General features: G+C 32.0%; 1 protein-coding gene across 3 annotated transcripts in view; it reads right to left on the bottom strand.

The window, feature by feature from the left end:
- Positions 1-16,637, bottom strand: part of LOC654860 (phosphatidylinositol-binding clathrin assembly protein LAP) — a 40,059-nt gene that overhangs the window by 18,680 nt on the left and 4,742 nt on the right. For all 3 annotated transcript variants that reach the window (XM_015978168.2, XM_008192932.3, XM_961276.5), the window contains exons 2-3: positions 907-1,049; positions 417-492 (exon numbers count right to left, since the gene is read on the bottom strand). In XM_015978168.2, coding sequence (XP_015833654.1) covers positions 417-492; positions 907-1,049 — 219 coding nt within the window. The remainder of the gene's footprint in view (positions 1-416; positions 493-906; positions 1,050-16,637) is intronic.

Here is a 16,637-nt window from a genome sequence, read left to right as displayed (position 1 = left end):
AAATATTCTTATATGAAATGTCGTAAAATTCGATTTTAGAGTAGGTAGGGAGACTTAAGTGTTCTGTTTTTTATTTGTTATTTCAGATTTTTTCTTTAATTTATTAAGTTATTTAATGTTCTATACAAGTGTATAAAACTAAGTAATACAAAAAATAATAAATCATTTAAAATTAAAGTTTAGTAAAAAGGTGTAGAAAGGGGGCACCGAGTCAGATTTGCCGAGGGGCTCCTACAACTATAATCCGGCCCTGATTGGACGACAGTGTTACCAACTACCTGGTGTTGATTTTGCGATAGCATTAAGTCCCTCAACTTGTGTTAATCATGATTAGCGAGAGTAATGCTATTAAGTCTCGCGTGCAGAAAAATAAAGAGGGTGTGCGTTGGTAATTCATTAAGGATCAATAAACTCACCTTGAACGCCACTTTTATCAAGAAAATTGCTCAGTTGAAACGTGCTGTTACTGGACGCCAAATATTGTGTAAATCTCTGCAAAAAATAATGTGTGAACAGCAAATTTTAATTGTCTTCTAATTAAATTCATTGCTAAAGCCGCATTTAACCGTCCTGTGAAAATTACTCAAAAAACGTTACAAGATCTGCTCTAGGTCGCTTTACTTTCTAATAACAGATTCTTTGCATAATATCATCGTGCAGTGCAGCGTAAGATATTTCCAGCCAGAATCGATGAATTCCTTGAAGTTTGTACTTTTGATTTGAAAATAGCATAAATAAATAAATTACGTTCATCGTACTGTGTATAGTGACTCACATCCGTTGCTTGGTTTACAGCAGACTTGTTGTATCATGAAATTATGAATTTGAATTACTTTCGATTTAAAATCAGGGAGAAACAAAACGTTCTTGCTCCAATTGCTACGTTTTGTTATTCAAAATACTTACTTCGTTTCCGTAACACATCATGTGATGAACTGTGATGAGGGCTTTATATACAACCACCCAATTTGTGTTTTGTGATCGTTCGATGAGAAGATTAGCTAATTGCGGAATTGAGACATTTGGTTCGTTAGTGCAGTGAAGTAAATCTGGAATGAAAGAAAAAATTCGTTCAGAATTACGATTCTGTAATGATGGCGAAGCATGAAATCAAACTGTTAGCCTTTATTTAACATTTCACGAATCAAAAAATAACGTGATCAGTACTTGTTATTACAGTGCAATAAACTTGATAAGAAAAAAATGATAAATTCATAGAATTCATACTAGAAATTCTTTTCAAATGAATGAATCGACGATTAGTTTTATCTTTTGCTTTGTTGCAGATAAACTATTAAAAGTGCGATATTTTATTTTTATACTTCATGCAATTAAGAGCAACCCACGAAGGATGACATTGTAATGAGGTTATACCATAAATTGACATTGAACACAAGAGATTACTGTTCCCGGCTGGGTGAACATGTTACCAATGATAACTCGTAAATCGCAATCAAGTGTCATAAAGTTGCGTATCGCATGTTTTTAGGGGACCTCCGAGTTGGAGAAATTTTCGAGATAATTATTTTATATCCATTTTATTTCGTAAAAAATTAAACAAACAACATAACTGTTTTAAATTAAATTTGATTTAACTTTTCTCAGATTTGTTGCACTCAGAGCAAATGTCGTGAAGCATGAAAAATCGCATCTTCTAAAAAATAATAAAGCAGAAAACTGTGGTTAAAATAAACTTTGATCTTGACTACGAATACCTAAAGGTTAGGATATGAAACGACGTACAAATAAAACGTTCCCGTCCTCGATACTTCCGTTAATGTCGCCAGAGAGCGCAGTTGTTCTATCAACGCCTAAATTTTCAGGGCAATGATATTGAAAAAATGATTGTATTTGTTTAACGGTTAACATAAAGTACACAAAAAAATACAAGCATATAGTACATTAAATTTATTTAAAAAAAATTCAACTTTTACCAATTTGCACTCTGCCCCATACTTTTCAAAACGCTGCAAATGCGATTAGAGATGCAAGAAAGATGTTAGGAAGAAAGTTGTAGAGAATTAAATTTCCTACAAAGAAGTCCGCGACACCATATTTATAACTTCCACAGTTTAGGTATAAATCAACTTTCCGTTACTTAACCATTGATAAAATAAAACGAATCCGTTGTTTCAGCGTCTTTAGGGCCCAAACCGTTGACGATAGAGATATTATGGTCTCGGAAACTTTTTTAAATAAAATTTAATTCTCTACAAATTTCTTCCTAACATAGCAAAGTCTTGAAAAATACGAGACGAAGTGCAAATTTTAAACAATTCTTTTCTCACGTCTCTTATAAAAAATTTTAGTCGCCAGTCTTTTCCAGTGACTTTTTTTGGTCACATCCAATATCCAATATACGAAATTACTAACAGTTACTAAGTGTGCTCAAAATATTTGTTAAACATTTACAAAAGTCAACATGGCAATAAGAATATGAAATTAAAAAAATAACAATTATTACAATCCGAAGTTAAAAAAATGCACGTAACAATATGACACAAAAAAAACTAATATAAAAATTGCATACACAGATAAATTATTTTTATTTTAATTTTTTGCCTAATTTTGTTAGTTGGTATCTGGAATTTGTTTAATAAACCCTGCATATGATTGACCCAAACTGGCAGTCTCTTCACAGATATTCATACATTTACTACCACTTTTCATGATGTATATCATCTCAAAAATATTACGTTTAGTGGTAGTAGATATTATTAAAATTTTAACACTATTACAAAAATTCCAGATACCAAGTAACATAAAATTAGGAAAAAAATCAAAATTAAATTATTCTATTAAATCCATTGTAATGTGAAAATTAAAAAAAAATAATCTGTTGTGTAGGTAATCTTTAAATAATTTTTTTATATTTCATATTGTCATGTGCATTTTTTATCTTCGAATTGTAATACTAATTGTTAGTTTTTTTAAATTTCATATTCATATTGCCATTAAGAGGTATGTTGACTTTTGTAAATGTTTAACAAATATTTTGAGTACACTTAGTAACTTTTAATAATTTCGTATTTCCAATTTTGGCTGTGTGACCAAAAAAAGTCAGTGTTTGTGCCATGTTAACTTCAAGCAGACGTATAATTATTGAAGGTATGTTAAACATTTCCGAAAGTCAACAAAAAAAGATTTAATAAAAAATCGAAACGTCGCGGAAAATATAAATTTTAATTACTCCCTGCCCTAACTAACCAATAATCTTTTCTGGTCATAGTAATTAATAAATTGCAGTACTATTTTTTTTTGAGTTCAGAAAATCCGGCGATTCGGTTCGCCTCCTAAGTTATAGTCCTCCATATTGCAGCAAATCTGGATTTTTAATAATTTTTTTCAGTGATGTGTTGGTGCAGACGGATGTGACCTACACTGATATAACAAACGACAATTAACAATCGTCTGGGTCAATCTACGAGTCAAGCTTCATTTTTCGTTTGTGCACTTTTAGAATGATGCTAAATAAGTCTCACGGTCAGACAAGACTTAATAAGTAGAAAGTGGGTAAATATTTATAATAAACTGGCAGTTTTAACGGGGTTATTGAAATGCAATGCACACAAAAACTGCTAATTCCCACAATTTGCACTTTCCGCAAAACATAATTAAATTAATTTTCTAATGACACTTTAATCGCCCAAATAAAGGAATCCATCTTCGTATCATCGGCCCTCATTAAACAAACAAATATTGCGGATGATGGAATGGAGAAATTCCTTATCACTTCCATGCATTGTTCCCCTGTGAAAAACTTTCTTATTACGTCAATATTCCATTTTTTACTAACTGCAAATATATTGTTTCCAACACTCGTTATTAACTGACGTAAATAATTTTATTGTTAGTAGCCCATTAGTAGAACACGTAAATCTTAACATGTCAAAAACCGACCGCAATAAAAATTTTAATACAGAAACGTGCAAATGCAATTTTGTAGCTCAGTTTATTTTCATCCATGCGTAAACGTAATTGAAACACATTCCATTTCAGCGTTTCGCAAAAATAAAACCCTCGACGGTTTTTTCCGATTTTCCAAGCCACAAATTCATTCCACGGGTCAAAACCTAAATAATGAAGAGGTAAAAATGTACAGGGTGCTGTATTTTGGATGTCCGAATAGGGGATCTCCGAAACCAAAAGGTTTAGAGAAAAACGAATGACACATTCTCGGGTCCGTTTTTTAAGAAAATAATTTTGGTCAAAACCGCATCTCGCTATCGTCTTTTGTTTTCGATTTTTTATTTTTTTAGCTAAATCTTCAAAAATTCATATCTTCCTTATTATAAAAGATACATATCTGAAACAAAGACATTATAAAGGCACTTTTTTACGGAGAATTTAGTAATTTTATCAGCGATTTTTTTTAACCGTTCGTTTAAGTGTAATAACATAAAGTTGTATTTTTTAAATAGGAATCATAGTTAGCTATGACATTTTCGAAAAGCTTATTTTTTTCTGAACTGAAAACAATATAAATACAATTTGATATTTTTATATACTTTTAATAAAAATATATTTAAAATATTTTAAAGTAGTAGGCCATGCAAAAATTATTTCACATAAAAAGTGTGAATAATCTAGAAATTTTGTGAAAAATTTAATTTAAAAAATGTAAAATTATCAAAATAATCTGTTAAATTTATTTTCAATTAAACAAATTATGCGATTTTAATTACATAAAAAATGTGCAAAAAAAATTAAAACGATGCGTCACTTACTATTTGATGATACTTTTTTATGATTTAGTGCAATGGTGCAATGGAGGTGACGTTGATAATGTTAAGAATTTTTTTACCGCAGATGGGATTTGATTTTGGTGTTTGGATTGATATTTTTTGGTAAAATAAAATTTTATTTACAAGCAATCATACAATTAATAAATCTTTCTTTTTTTCCAACATTTCATGTTTAATTAGAGAATAGAATGACAATGTAAGCTTGCCATTTTAAATCTAAAAACAAATAATTTTTATTAATCGCAATAATTTGATCTAATATTTATTTATTATGCAGTTTTTGATTAATTAGTGTTTAAAAAATCGTTAAATTATAAATACTTGTTGAGTAATACATTTTTCATAGTTTGAATTAAAAATCCAAAATTTTTTCATGGCCTACTATAAAAAAGCGAAATTTTTTTTTTAATAATTTAAAAATAATGTATTACACAAATAGACGCATGAAATCAGAAAAAAAATAAACTTTTCAAAAATGTCATAGCCAACTATGATTCCTATTTAAAAAAATACAACTTTATGTCCTTACAGCTAAACGAATGATTAGAAAAAATCGCTGATAACATTACCAAATTCTCCGTAAAAAAGTGCGTTTATATGTCTATGTTTCAAATGTATCTTTTACAATAAGGAAGATATAAATTGTTTAAGATTTCGCTAAAAATGTCGACTTTTGTTTATAAGTCGAAAACAAAAGACGATAGGGGGATGCGGTTTTGACCAAAATTATTTTCTCAAAAAAAGAACCCGAGAATGTGTCACTCATTTTTCTCTAAACCTCTTAGTTTCGGAGATCGTCTATTCGGACATCCAAAATGCATCACCCTGTACATGTCGGGTTTTATTAACTAATTGAACAGTTGTAATTTCTTTCGACACCCATATGCATGAGGTATGACGTGTTTGTGTGTCATTACCATAAATCGAAATCCATTTGATTACTTCAACTGAAGTTGCAGAAATTCTTGGTTTCCAACCGACAAAGAAATGAATCCACGCCACATGCAGCAGATTCTGTTAAAAACATGATAATTTTGAAACAAACAAGCCTGCACTAAGTGATAACAAATAAATGATAATTTTAGTATCACAATGGGACCGGAATACTCCCCCAAAACTGATTGTTTACGACAATTACGAAATGAAACTAAACCGGTGAAAAAGTGGGCGTCCTGAACTCCCTATACTTTTCAATCGGTGATAAGAACACCAGGCCATGTCGTGTCAAATCGCCGCTTATTAGTCAACTTGTTGACCTACACGCTGGATGTGTTGTTAACCTTTCTCAAAAAATACTCTCTTGTATGTTCCACTCGCGGAGGTAGGTGTTTGAACCTTCAAGGTTCCGTTCTTCGGCCAGAGTAGACTCTATTTGGCGAACCGTTTCTCAAAAACAAGACAATTCCGAAAGTTGTCGGCTCGTTTCATAACGAGAATATGTCGACGTTGATTTAACAAATCGTTGCGCAATTTATTACGAAATATTTGTCCCATATTATTATAGCGCCGAGTTGCATTTGCACCGGTCCTCTCGAACCCAATTAGCTTCTAATTAGTATTAATAGTCGGTTCGAATACCACGATCTTCGTTTCGCTATTGTATGCAATCGTAAAAAGAAAGGTAAAAGTGGTGAGAGTGAGAACATTCTTATGCAATGCATTTGATCTTCCTTGTGGCCAAGAACGTTGTTTTGAATTTTGATGGGAGTTCCCTCGCGTTTGAAATTTTCGCACGTGGGCTAAAGGTTGCATTTATTAATCGTAAATAGGCCACAAAGTTAAGGCTGGAATACGGATATCCAAAACTTAGGAGATGAAACGACGTACAAATAAAACGTCCCCGTCTTCGATAGTTCCGTTAATGTCGCCAGAGGCGCTGGTGTTCCATTACCGTCTAAGTATTCAGAGCAATAAATTTATAAAAATAGTTGTAATTAAAAAACGGTTAGCACAAGACGAATAAAAAAAATACAGGCAGATGGAGCATTAAATTCTCAATAATAAGAGATGCAAATAATGCAAAAATCATATCTTAAACTATATTTTTAAAAAATTCAAACTTTTATCAATTTGCATTCCCAGAACAATTAAAACGAGCGCAAGTTCGTCCTATATATAAAAAAGGTGACCCCAACATTAATATCAAATTATAGGCCAATAAGACTGCTGGCATCGTTTTCTAAAATTTTTGTAACTGTTATATCTTCCAGAATTACTAACTTTTTAATGAAATTTCAGCTGTTGACTAAGCTATATTTAGCTTCACTAATGCTCTGTTAAATAAATTAGAAGAAAAGAAATTAGAAGAAAAAATTTGATGTATATATATATATATACATCAAATAAACTTCTAATTAAACAAGGTGTACCTCAAGGTAGTATACTAGGGCCTTTATTTTTCGTAATTTATATAAACAACCTATTAAACATTTTAACAGCCAGAGACATCAATAGTGCAGTTAACTTTGCTGATGACACAATCATATTAATTTGGGGTGAAAATATGCCAGATATAATGAAAAAAGCAAAGATATGCATGAATAAGGTAATAAACTGGACTGAAGAAAATAAATTAGTGGTAAATTTTGAAAAAACCTACGGCATTCATTTTGCAATATGTAATCACAAGAATACAGAGAAACAGAATAAAATTGTAATATCATCTAAAGAAATTGGATTAATAAAAAAAATAATATTTTGGGAATATGCATTGACCATAAGTTAAGCTGGACTAATCATATACATAATTTATTAAAAAAAATACATTTTACAATACGTGTTTTAAAAAAAATATGTTAACATTGAACAACTAAGAATAGTATACTTCGCAAACTTTCAATCATTACTAAGCGGGTATAATATAATATTTTGACGGCAAAGTAGAAAGATATCAAAAGTATTTGTTGCTCAAAAACAAGTCATAAGAACTATGTTTAACTTAAAATATAATGAAACTTGTAGGAATATCTTTAAAAGCAATAACTTCTTGACAGTAACTGGTTTACACATATGTAGATTACTTTTATTTTTCTTTAAACAGAATCTACTATTTAATGTCACTAACGACCATAAGTACAACACTCGCAAAGTAGACTTAGAGTATCCAAGACACAAACTTACGCTGACGGAAAAAATGTTATTATGCAGGAATAAAACTATACAATACTTTACCTGTGCATCTGCGCACACCTTGTAATTTAAATTTATTTAAAAAGAAAATATTTGACTAGATTTTGGATCTCGAACCATATACTTTAAAAGAATTCTATAATAGACAAGTTTTTTGACGTATGTCTTAAAATTATTTTTATATTATTGTTACTTCTGTGTATAATACTGACGTTTTTCATATCAATTTTGTTACTACATCTTCATAAATTAATAGAAATAAATTATTATTATCATTCTGCCCCATATTTTTCAAAACGCTGCGAATGTGGTTACAAATACAAGAAAATGTTCGGAAGAAAGTTGTAGAGAATCAAATTTCTTTTAAAAAAGTCGGCAAGACCATATCTTTATCTTCAACTGTTTAGGCACTAAAGACCCTCAAACCGTTGAAAATAAAAATATGGTGTCGCGGACTTTTTTGTAGAAAATTTAATTCTCTACAACCCTGTTTCTCAAATTTTTTTGTATCTTCAACCGTATTCGCAAAAATATCAGGTGGAACGCAACTTGATAATTCAAACCGATAACTTTTTGCACACTGTCGCCTCTTTATCAAAACACTGCGAATACGGTTGAAGATACAAAAAAATGTAAACAATGAAATAATAGAGAATTAAATGTTCTACAAAAAAGTCCGCGATAGCATATTTCTATCTCAAACGGTTTAGGTATAAATTCACTTTCCAATGCTTGACCACCGGCAAAAAGAAGGAAATCCGTCGCTTGAGCATCTTTAGGGCCTAAACAGTTAAAGATCAAGTTATGGTCTCGCTAACTTTTTTAAAGAAAATTTAATTCTCTACAACTTTCTTCTGAACATTTTTCTTGTATCTTTAACCGTATTCGCAGCGTTTTGAAAAGAACGAGACGCAGCGCAAATTTTAAAGTTTAAATAATTTTTTTCTCATATTTCTCATGAAAATTTTAGTCTTCAGTTTATCTCAGTCTGTTGAGAATGCAAAGATCAATATTTCTGCATTTTTTCCAAGTAATTAATGAATTGGTTGAATTTAAATTAATTTAAAACAATTTGGCACCGAGACGGTATAACGTTCGAAGCGCCCTCATTTTACTTTGCCGTACTATTTTTTCTGAGTACAGAAAATCGTACGATTCGTTTCGTCTCCTAAGTTATAGTCCTTCGTAGGCTGGAATCAACTTAACGAGATGATTTACTCGTTTTTCGTAAATTTGCAGTAATTAACGTGAGACGCTGGCTGATCAATATCTCCTTCCTTAATTGGGGAGCAATTTTCGCTTCAAATCTGCTTAAATGTGAACTTGAACCCCGATCGATAAGAATAGAACGTCAAAGTAAATATTTACTTGTAATTTCTTTGGCTTTTCCCAGATTCCTGCGAACGCTCTATCTTACTTTATTGCAAAATCGTGAACTACTCTTCCCAAGTTCAAGTCTCGTCACTCATTATGACTAAAGAAATGGTCGTTGAGTCATCGACTGGCCCCAGTGACACGCCAAGCTTTTATCATGCAAAATGCAATTTTTTCAATGTTTGTATCCAGCACTGTACATTTTCCAGCACGCACATTTCACCATGCAAAAAATATTCAATTTGCTCGGCTTAAAATTGCTTTGTTTTGTGGAATTTTATAAAATTCGGCAAGTTTGCATAATCTCTGTTTGCAAAGGATTACCCCACAAATTGGAGCTTATGAAAGCTTCCCTAGCTTCGGCTTCATCAAATCAATTACGTTGAATAATTGTTTAGTGGGTATAAAATCATCTTCCCATGACTTTCTTTTTTATACGAAATGGGATAAAAAATTAAATACTTGGTTCATTTTCGGATTTTTAAACCGATTATCCATCATTTCGAGTCGTGAGCGGCACGAATTCCAGCCGTTCACGAAGCTTACCTTCCAGATCACGTTTAGATGAGCTCAAGAGTGAAATGATGACTACAAGAAACATTTAATGCAAAAACACCAACGGAATATTCAATTTTGACATGATAAGTCATTACGATCACGACGTTGTTTCCTCTGACACACCTCAGGAACCACAAACACAAAAATATAAATAATACCTACATTCTCTTGAAATACCAACCGTACGTAGGAAATTAGAAATTAGCAATGCGGAAACGTTAAGTTTCTCCTCAAAAATCACCTAATATCCCCACAGAGGTTTGATTTTGCTGCGTTCTTAAAGGAATTCTAATACAGTCTCAGATAACTAAACATACATACAGAGTATAAATATCTGGAGAGAAAATTAACTTTAATTAATTAAGTTATAAAATTATCCTTGGCAAAGTATTGTAAACCCACTCAAAAAAATAACAATGAAAGGTACCATTTGGTAAAGAACAGAATATTAAGTAACATATTAGATTTTCATGTCATGATTGCATAGTTAACTTGATTCACAGTTATTCATAACATTCGGTATTATGTATAACTACCTCTAATAAAAAATACAATCTGATTGATTATTTTGACTCTCATCTTGTACTCTATTTACCTTTTCAACCGTTTCAGTTCAGCAGCATATTTTGTTGATACACATAAACCCAAAAACCCAAAATAAAATCTAGCTTCAAGCCCATAGTCCTGATATTCGCTTTTTATTTTTTGCTATTTTAATATAGTGCTCAACAATTAAACTGGGTGTTAACTATTTTTCAGAAATTTGCGTTTAACTGAAATGGAGGTAATTTAGAAGGCGATAACTCAAAAATTTATTATTTCTGATTTGATAACGAGTCTTTCAAATAGAGTAAGGATCTCAATAAAACACTGGAGTTATCCCAAAAGTTTTTCCTTACATCAATTTCAATTGGTGAAGTATATTTTATCTATTTTATCAGATAATGATTGATGACAGTCTTACGGCCCTCAGGCTTTTTATTGGTTATTTGCGGACTTGACACAGATATTTGTACTCTTAAATTGGTGATATAGAATGTGTACAGTGGGACCAAAATACACTGCTCAACAATTGAAGTGGATATTGAGAGAAATTCTAAATTTTGGTAATTCGTTGTATATTCAATAACAAAAAACAGTCACAATAAATAAATTTATACTCGTTCACACTCAAAATTAAAAACTGAAAAAAATTGTCCCTGAAAAACCAGAACTAGAAGTAAAACAAAAAATGAATAAAACCTAACGAAACTTAAAAGTTCTCAAAGTCAAATTTTACACCGTCCCTACAAAAACCTAGTACCGTGTAGGTCCTCCCCTGGCTCTTAGCAGGGCTTTTACTCGATTGAAGAGACTCATTATTAAATTATTAATAAAATCTTAAGGTATCGATCCCAAATTTCTTACAATCCATTAGCCAGTTCTTGTAACGTTTCAAGAGGCTGCTGGAGCTGGTTTAAATGCCTAGACATTTCGGCCCAAACATGTTCAATGCAGTTCATGTCAGGCGAACAGGGTGGCCACTCCATTCGTGTAATGCCATGATGTTCTATGCGCTTATTCAAAATTCTGACGCGATGAGGGCGGGCATTATCATCAATAAAGACGAATCTTTCGCCTATTGCACCAAAAAATTGTACAATTATCGGCTCTATTACTCTATCTCGAGAACGCTCAGCAGTCATTGCTTCATTAATCAAGACCAATAGGTCTGTGCGGCCATTAAAACATATGCCTCCTCACACGCACACTGATCCGCCACCAAAAAGAGTGGTTGAAGCCATCACATTTGCATTGTACCGTTGTCCTCTTTCCTTCCACACTTTTTAGCATTTTGGCTAAGAGAACAACGGTATAATGAAAATCCAACCACTCTTTTTAGTGGCGGGTTAGTGTGCGTATGGGGAGGCATATGTTTTAATGGCCGCACAGACCTATTGGTCTTAATTAATAAAACAATGACTGCTGTCCGCTATCGAGACAGAGTGATAGAGCCGATAATTGTGTCATTTTTTGGTGCAATAGGCAAACGATTCGTATTTATTGACGATAATGCCCGCCCTCGTCGCGCCAGATTTGTGAATGAGCGCATAGGACACCATGGCATTACACGAATGGAGTGGCCACCCTGTTCGCCTGACATGAACTGCATCGAACATGTTTGGGCCGAAATGTCTAGGCATTTAAACCAGCTCCAGCAGTCTCCTGACACTTTACAAGAGCTGGCTAATGCATTGCAAGGAATTTGGGAAGTGATGCCTCAAGATTTTATGAACAATTTGATAATGAGTCTCTCCAATTGAATAAGAGCCCTGCTAACAGCCAGGAGAGGTCCTACACGGTACAAGGTTTTTGTAGGGATGATGTAAAATTTAAATTTAAGAACTTTTAAGTTTCGTTACATTTTATTCGATTTTGTGTTTTACTTCTAGTGCTGGTTTTTTACGGACAATTTTCTTCAGTTTTCAATTTTGAGTGTGAACGAGTATAAATTTATTTTTTGTAATTATTTTTTGTTATTTAATATACAACGAATTACCAAAATTTAGAATTTCTCTCAATATCCACTTCAATTGTTGAGCAGTGTATAATGTCATATTACGTTAGAGTACACCACAATCTTGAATACCATGTTTTAATAATTTTAAGCTTACAATGGGAACAGCGTCAGCTATTACTTAAAAGTTTGTTCTTTATTGCAAACATCCCAAGTTACAATTTAAGACTATAATGGGCAACAGTTTCTTCTCCAAGAAACACAACATTATATCTTTGATTGTTTGTACCAGAACAGCATACATGTGAAAAAAGTTTTTTGGCTCCAAAACATCCTTAAATGCTCCAGAATGGCAGAAATAACATGACTTTTGACAAAAATTTATTCTCGCAACAAATTCTTGCACAATAAATGAGTCTATGGTTAAAAGCTGGTCGCAATAGTCACCTACTTTTACAACATTTTTTTATCTCAAAAACTGTTTAAAATTCGAGAAATGCAGAATTTATACAAGTTTCGGTCTAACTTGGTAAATTTCGATTTGGTTTGTACAAAATAATGAAACATATTTTCTTTTCTGGCTGTAAACTGTATCAAAACTCAAAATATACGGAAAAATATTTGATTCGACAAAATTTAATGACCTTTCAGTCTGTTTCCCTAAAAAAATTAAAATATAACTTCAAACACTGTTTACTTGCTTAGAAAAGATAAAAATAACACTTTTCGACCAAACTTAATAGTTTTTTGGCCTAGCAAGTCAAAAAATAAGCTAAAATTATATCATCAATTTGAAACAAATTTTGTGATTTTCCAGGCAGTGTTAGCGAAATCAATCGAAAAAGTTTAGTTTTGACAAAGAATGTGCTTAAACTCTCGAACAAACACAAAATGTATTAACTTCGGAAATGTGCTAAAAATCGAAAAAAAGAAGAATTATGTAGTTTTAGACTTAACTTTATGCTTTTTCGGCCTTCTCTGGCAAAATCTCGTAAAAAAATGAGTTTAACAAAACCAAAATTTTTTCTACAATTTTTTTCTCGAGCTTTAAACGAGCAAATGCGCTAATTCAATTAAATTTAGATCTAATTCGTAATTTTTCAGCTAGAAGGCTTAAAAGGGCAAGAATGACACCAGTTTTAATAATAAACAAATTTTGTGTTTATTTATTTTTCATGCAGTTTCGCAGAAAAATCAACTACCTTGTGTGGGTTTTATCTACTTTTTGATCAAATCTTTTAAAATAAAAGAGTATTTCTCATTCAAAAATAAATTAAACCACGTGCAACATACTAAAATGCTAACATTAACTTCAATCTAATTTAGTAAATTAAATTTGCAAACAAATAATAGTTATTTATTTAACGAGTTTCAGTGTAAATCGGACATTTCATTTCACGATTGAAATATTGTGGTTTATCACCCACGAGTTGAAATAAATGAACCGATTTAGACGAAAACGAGTTGAATACAACATTTTATTCTTAAATTAGACTCAACAAAGCTTACAATCTGTTGAAACTGTCTTACACAGGAAAAAAACCGGATATTTAGACAAAAGTGTCAAAAAAAAATTGAGCTTCTATCAGAGGGTCGAAAATTTGCGACGAACTTTTATTTTCAATTGTTTTATTTGTCCTTTGTCCTAACAAAAAAAAATCTCAATCATTTCAAAAAATAACAAACGAAATATCGAATACCGAACTTCTCTCAAAACTAATTTATGATCTGTGATGATTTGAGTTTTATGACATGGACCGGGGCTGCATAGTAGGCGTTTCGTTTATAGGCGCGTTATTTTCATTTTGGGTGACTGTACGTACCTACTCCAGTCAAAACACAATAGAGCGCCAAATTTTAAAGATACTTACACACATTGTCTGTGTTTACATTTTTATAAAATCCGTGTGATTTAAAAACATACTACTATTTACTTTGATTATTTAAGAGATAAAATTTATAAGTCTTTGAAACAGTTGCGCTCCTTTGTGCACCACTGACTACAAACAAACACTTCAGATGAAGTGGATGAACTTTCTTAATTACCAGTAACAAATGTTTTAAGTTGTCTTCGGTTGTATACATGAAAGCTCAATATGAAATTCAGATTTTACAACCTACAAGACCGCTTTCGATTTTTAACGGCGCGCAAATGTTTTTTGCTTGTATTTTCGCCTGCGATTTGATCTTTATATGAACACCACGGTCACGTCTTGATCTTGTTACAGAGCCAATTATTCGCGATGATGGGTGGTTTCTTGCATCGTGCTCATCACCCGCAACCAATTCTTTACTTTCATACAACATGCAATCATCGCTTCGTTGCACAAACTGCACCAAACACCTGCCGCCTCCTAGTTTCAACTGTTCAAATATGTGCCCCCGTCTCACCACCTGAACGGATATAACAAAAACAAAACCCTCTGAAATATTCACACGACTTCCTCTTGCTGCTTAGCTTAATTAATAAATCAAAGCGACCAGTTTTCTCCTGGCAAAAAGTGAAATTGCAGCGATCTCAAGCCTGAACTGGCGATTTTTGAATACCACCAAGCCGATTTATGACGACGGAAACGATATACAGCATGATAACGGTTCAAAAGCTTGCGAAAATCCGTAAATTCAGATTTACAAAAGATTGCACGCCTCACGCCAACAAAAATAATAATTTATTAAAACGGAAGCTGCAGAAAAAGTGTAATAGAATACAATTACTTTTAATGACAATGTATATTAGTTCAAAATTTATACCTTTCACTACTACACAACATCGAAAAAAAAGCGTAAAAATAAAAAAGATGTGAATATCTTAGGGGGCAATGACATTAGACAAACGATAGTTAATTGTACTTTTATTTTGTTTACTAAATAAACCAAATATTTTGTCCCGTAAACATACGATGCAGCCACGGTTACTGTTTTGTTCAAAATTCTCCACTTCTGGAGGCATTAAAATTAAAAATCCAAAAATATTTACAAAAAACAAGCAAATATTTTCAACAAAACTTTTCATTATCACACGTGTATTGCACCAAAAGTGTGTAAATAACTTCTAAAAATAGTTGTAAAAATCAATATAACGGACCGCCTCTTCTTCGAACTTCTGATTAATTAAATATACCAATATGGAGGCCATATTTGTCATACAAATCGATTTGTTTGGCTTTAGATTAAACGAGAGATAATAGGCTTTGTGAAAAAAGCCAATTATTTTATTGTTTCTGACGTAGTTATTACGACAAAAATTCATTGGAAAATATCTTCGCATCCGTATTTCGTCTACAGGAAGGTGACGGCTGTTTACAAGGATGTATACTTAAATTTAGAACCACTATAAATACGTTACACGTGAAAATTCACATGTTTAAAGAGCAGCTTTTCAAAAATCCACAATCTTAAATTCGACGCCAAACAACTGAAGGAAGTTACACAAATGTAGAACTTTCACGGCACATTACTTAGCGATTTTTAAGTTATTTGCACAATGATTCGGTGTACATACAACTAATTTGTTTATCGACCAAATAAACTTATCATGAGCTGCATTAACCAAATGCTTTTTTCAATTTTTCGTCACCACCTGACGACGGAAGAAGACGGCTGGAATTAATTGGCAAATGAAATTAGGATTCATTAAAACTTTACTCAACAGCTTAGTCCCCCTCTGGAATGTTGGGAAGCTTGAAACTAATTATTACAGTTATAATCGATTTTCCAGCATTGTATTATTTTCTATAAGAACTGAACTTTCCTAAGTAAATCTTTGGAATTTCAGAAATGAAATTATTAGCACAAAGATAAACGTATCTGGATGTATATATGTTCCCAAAGGTAATACAAGTACAAGTATAAATAATGACAACGCACATTAAAGATAATGAAAGTAAAATGCTTCCACTTTTATTAAGAAAAATCTCATCCTTGGGAGCAATAACGTCTGTCACGTTACTTTTAAAAATAACCAACTGTTTACAAATTTGTTTATCGTCATAACTTTAAAAATGTTGTTTTAACGTGAAATGTGAGGTCATTAGCTTTACAAATTAAGATGTTCACTTTATAACTCAGAAACAATTAAAAATACGTTTTTCTTTACACGTGGCTTGAATGTTTGTACACAGTAGGAAAAGTGCCAACAAAAGTACACTTATCTTTGTTAATTGTGTACTAATTTTAGAAAAACGTTCTTGTTCTTGCGGACAGGTCTGGTTAAATGGCCAAGGTTATTTCAAATGAAAAGTTGATATCTAATACCTGTGTAGCAATCTGTATTTTATAATATCGGTTTGTAAACGAATGACTAATCGTCAAGGTGTCACATGATTTAATTAGGA

Source organism: Tribolium castaneum, chromosome 1, assembly GCF_031307605.1.
Source record: "Tribolium castaneum strain GA2 chromosome 1, icTriCast1.1, whole genome shotgun sequence".
NCBI classification, from domain to species: domain Eukaryota; kingdom Metazoa; phylum Arthropoda; class Insecta; order Coleoptera; family Tenebrionidae; genus Tribolium; species Tribolium castaneum.
This window is presented reverse-complemented; position numbering and strand designations above follow the sequence as displayed.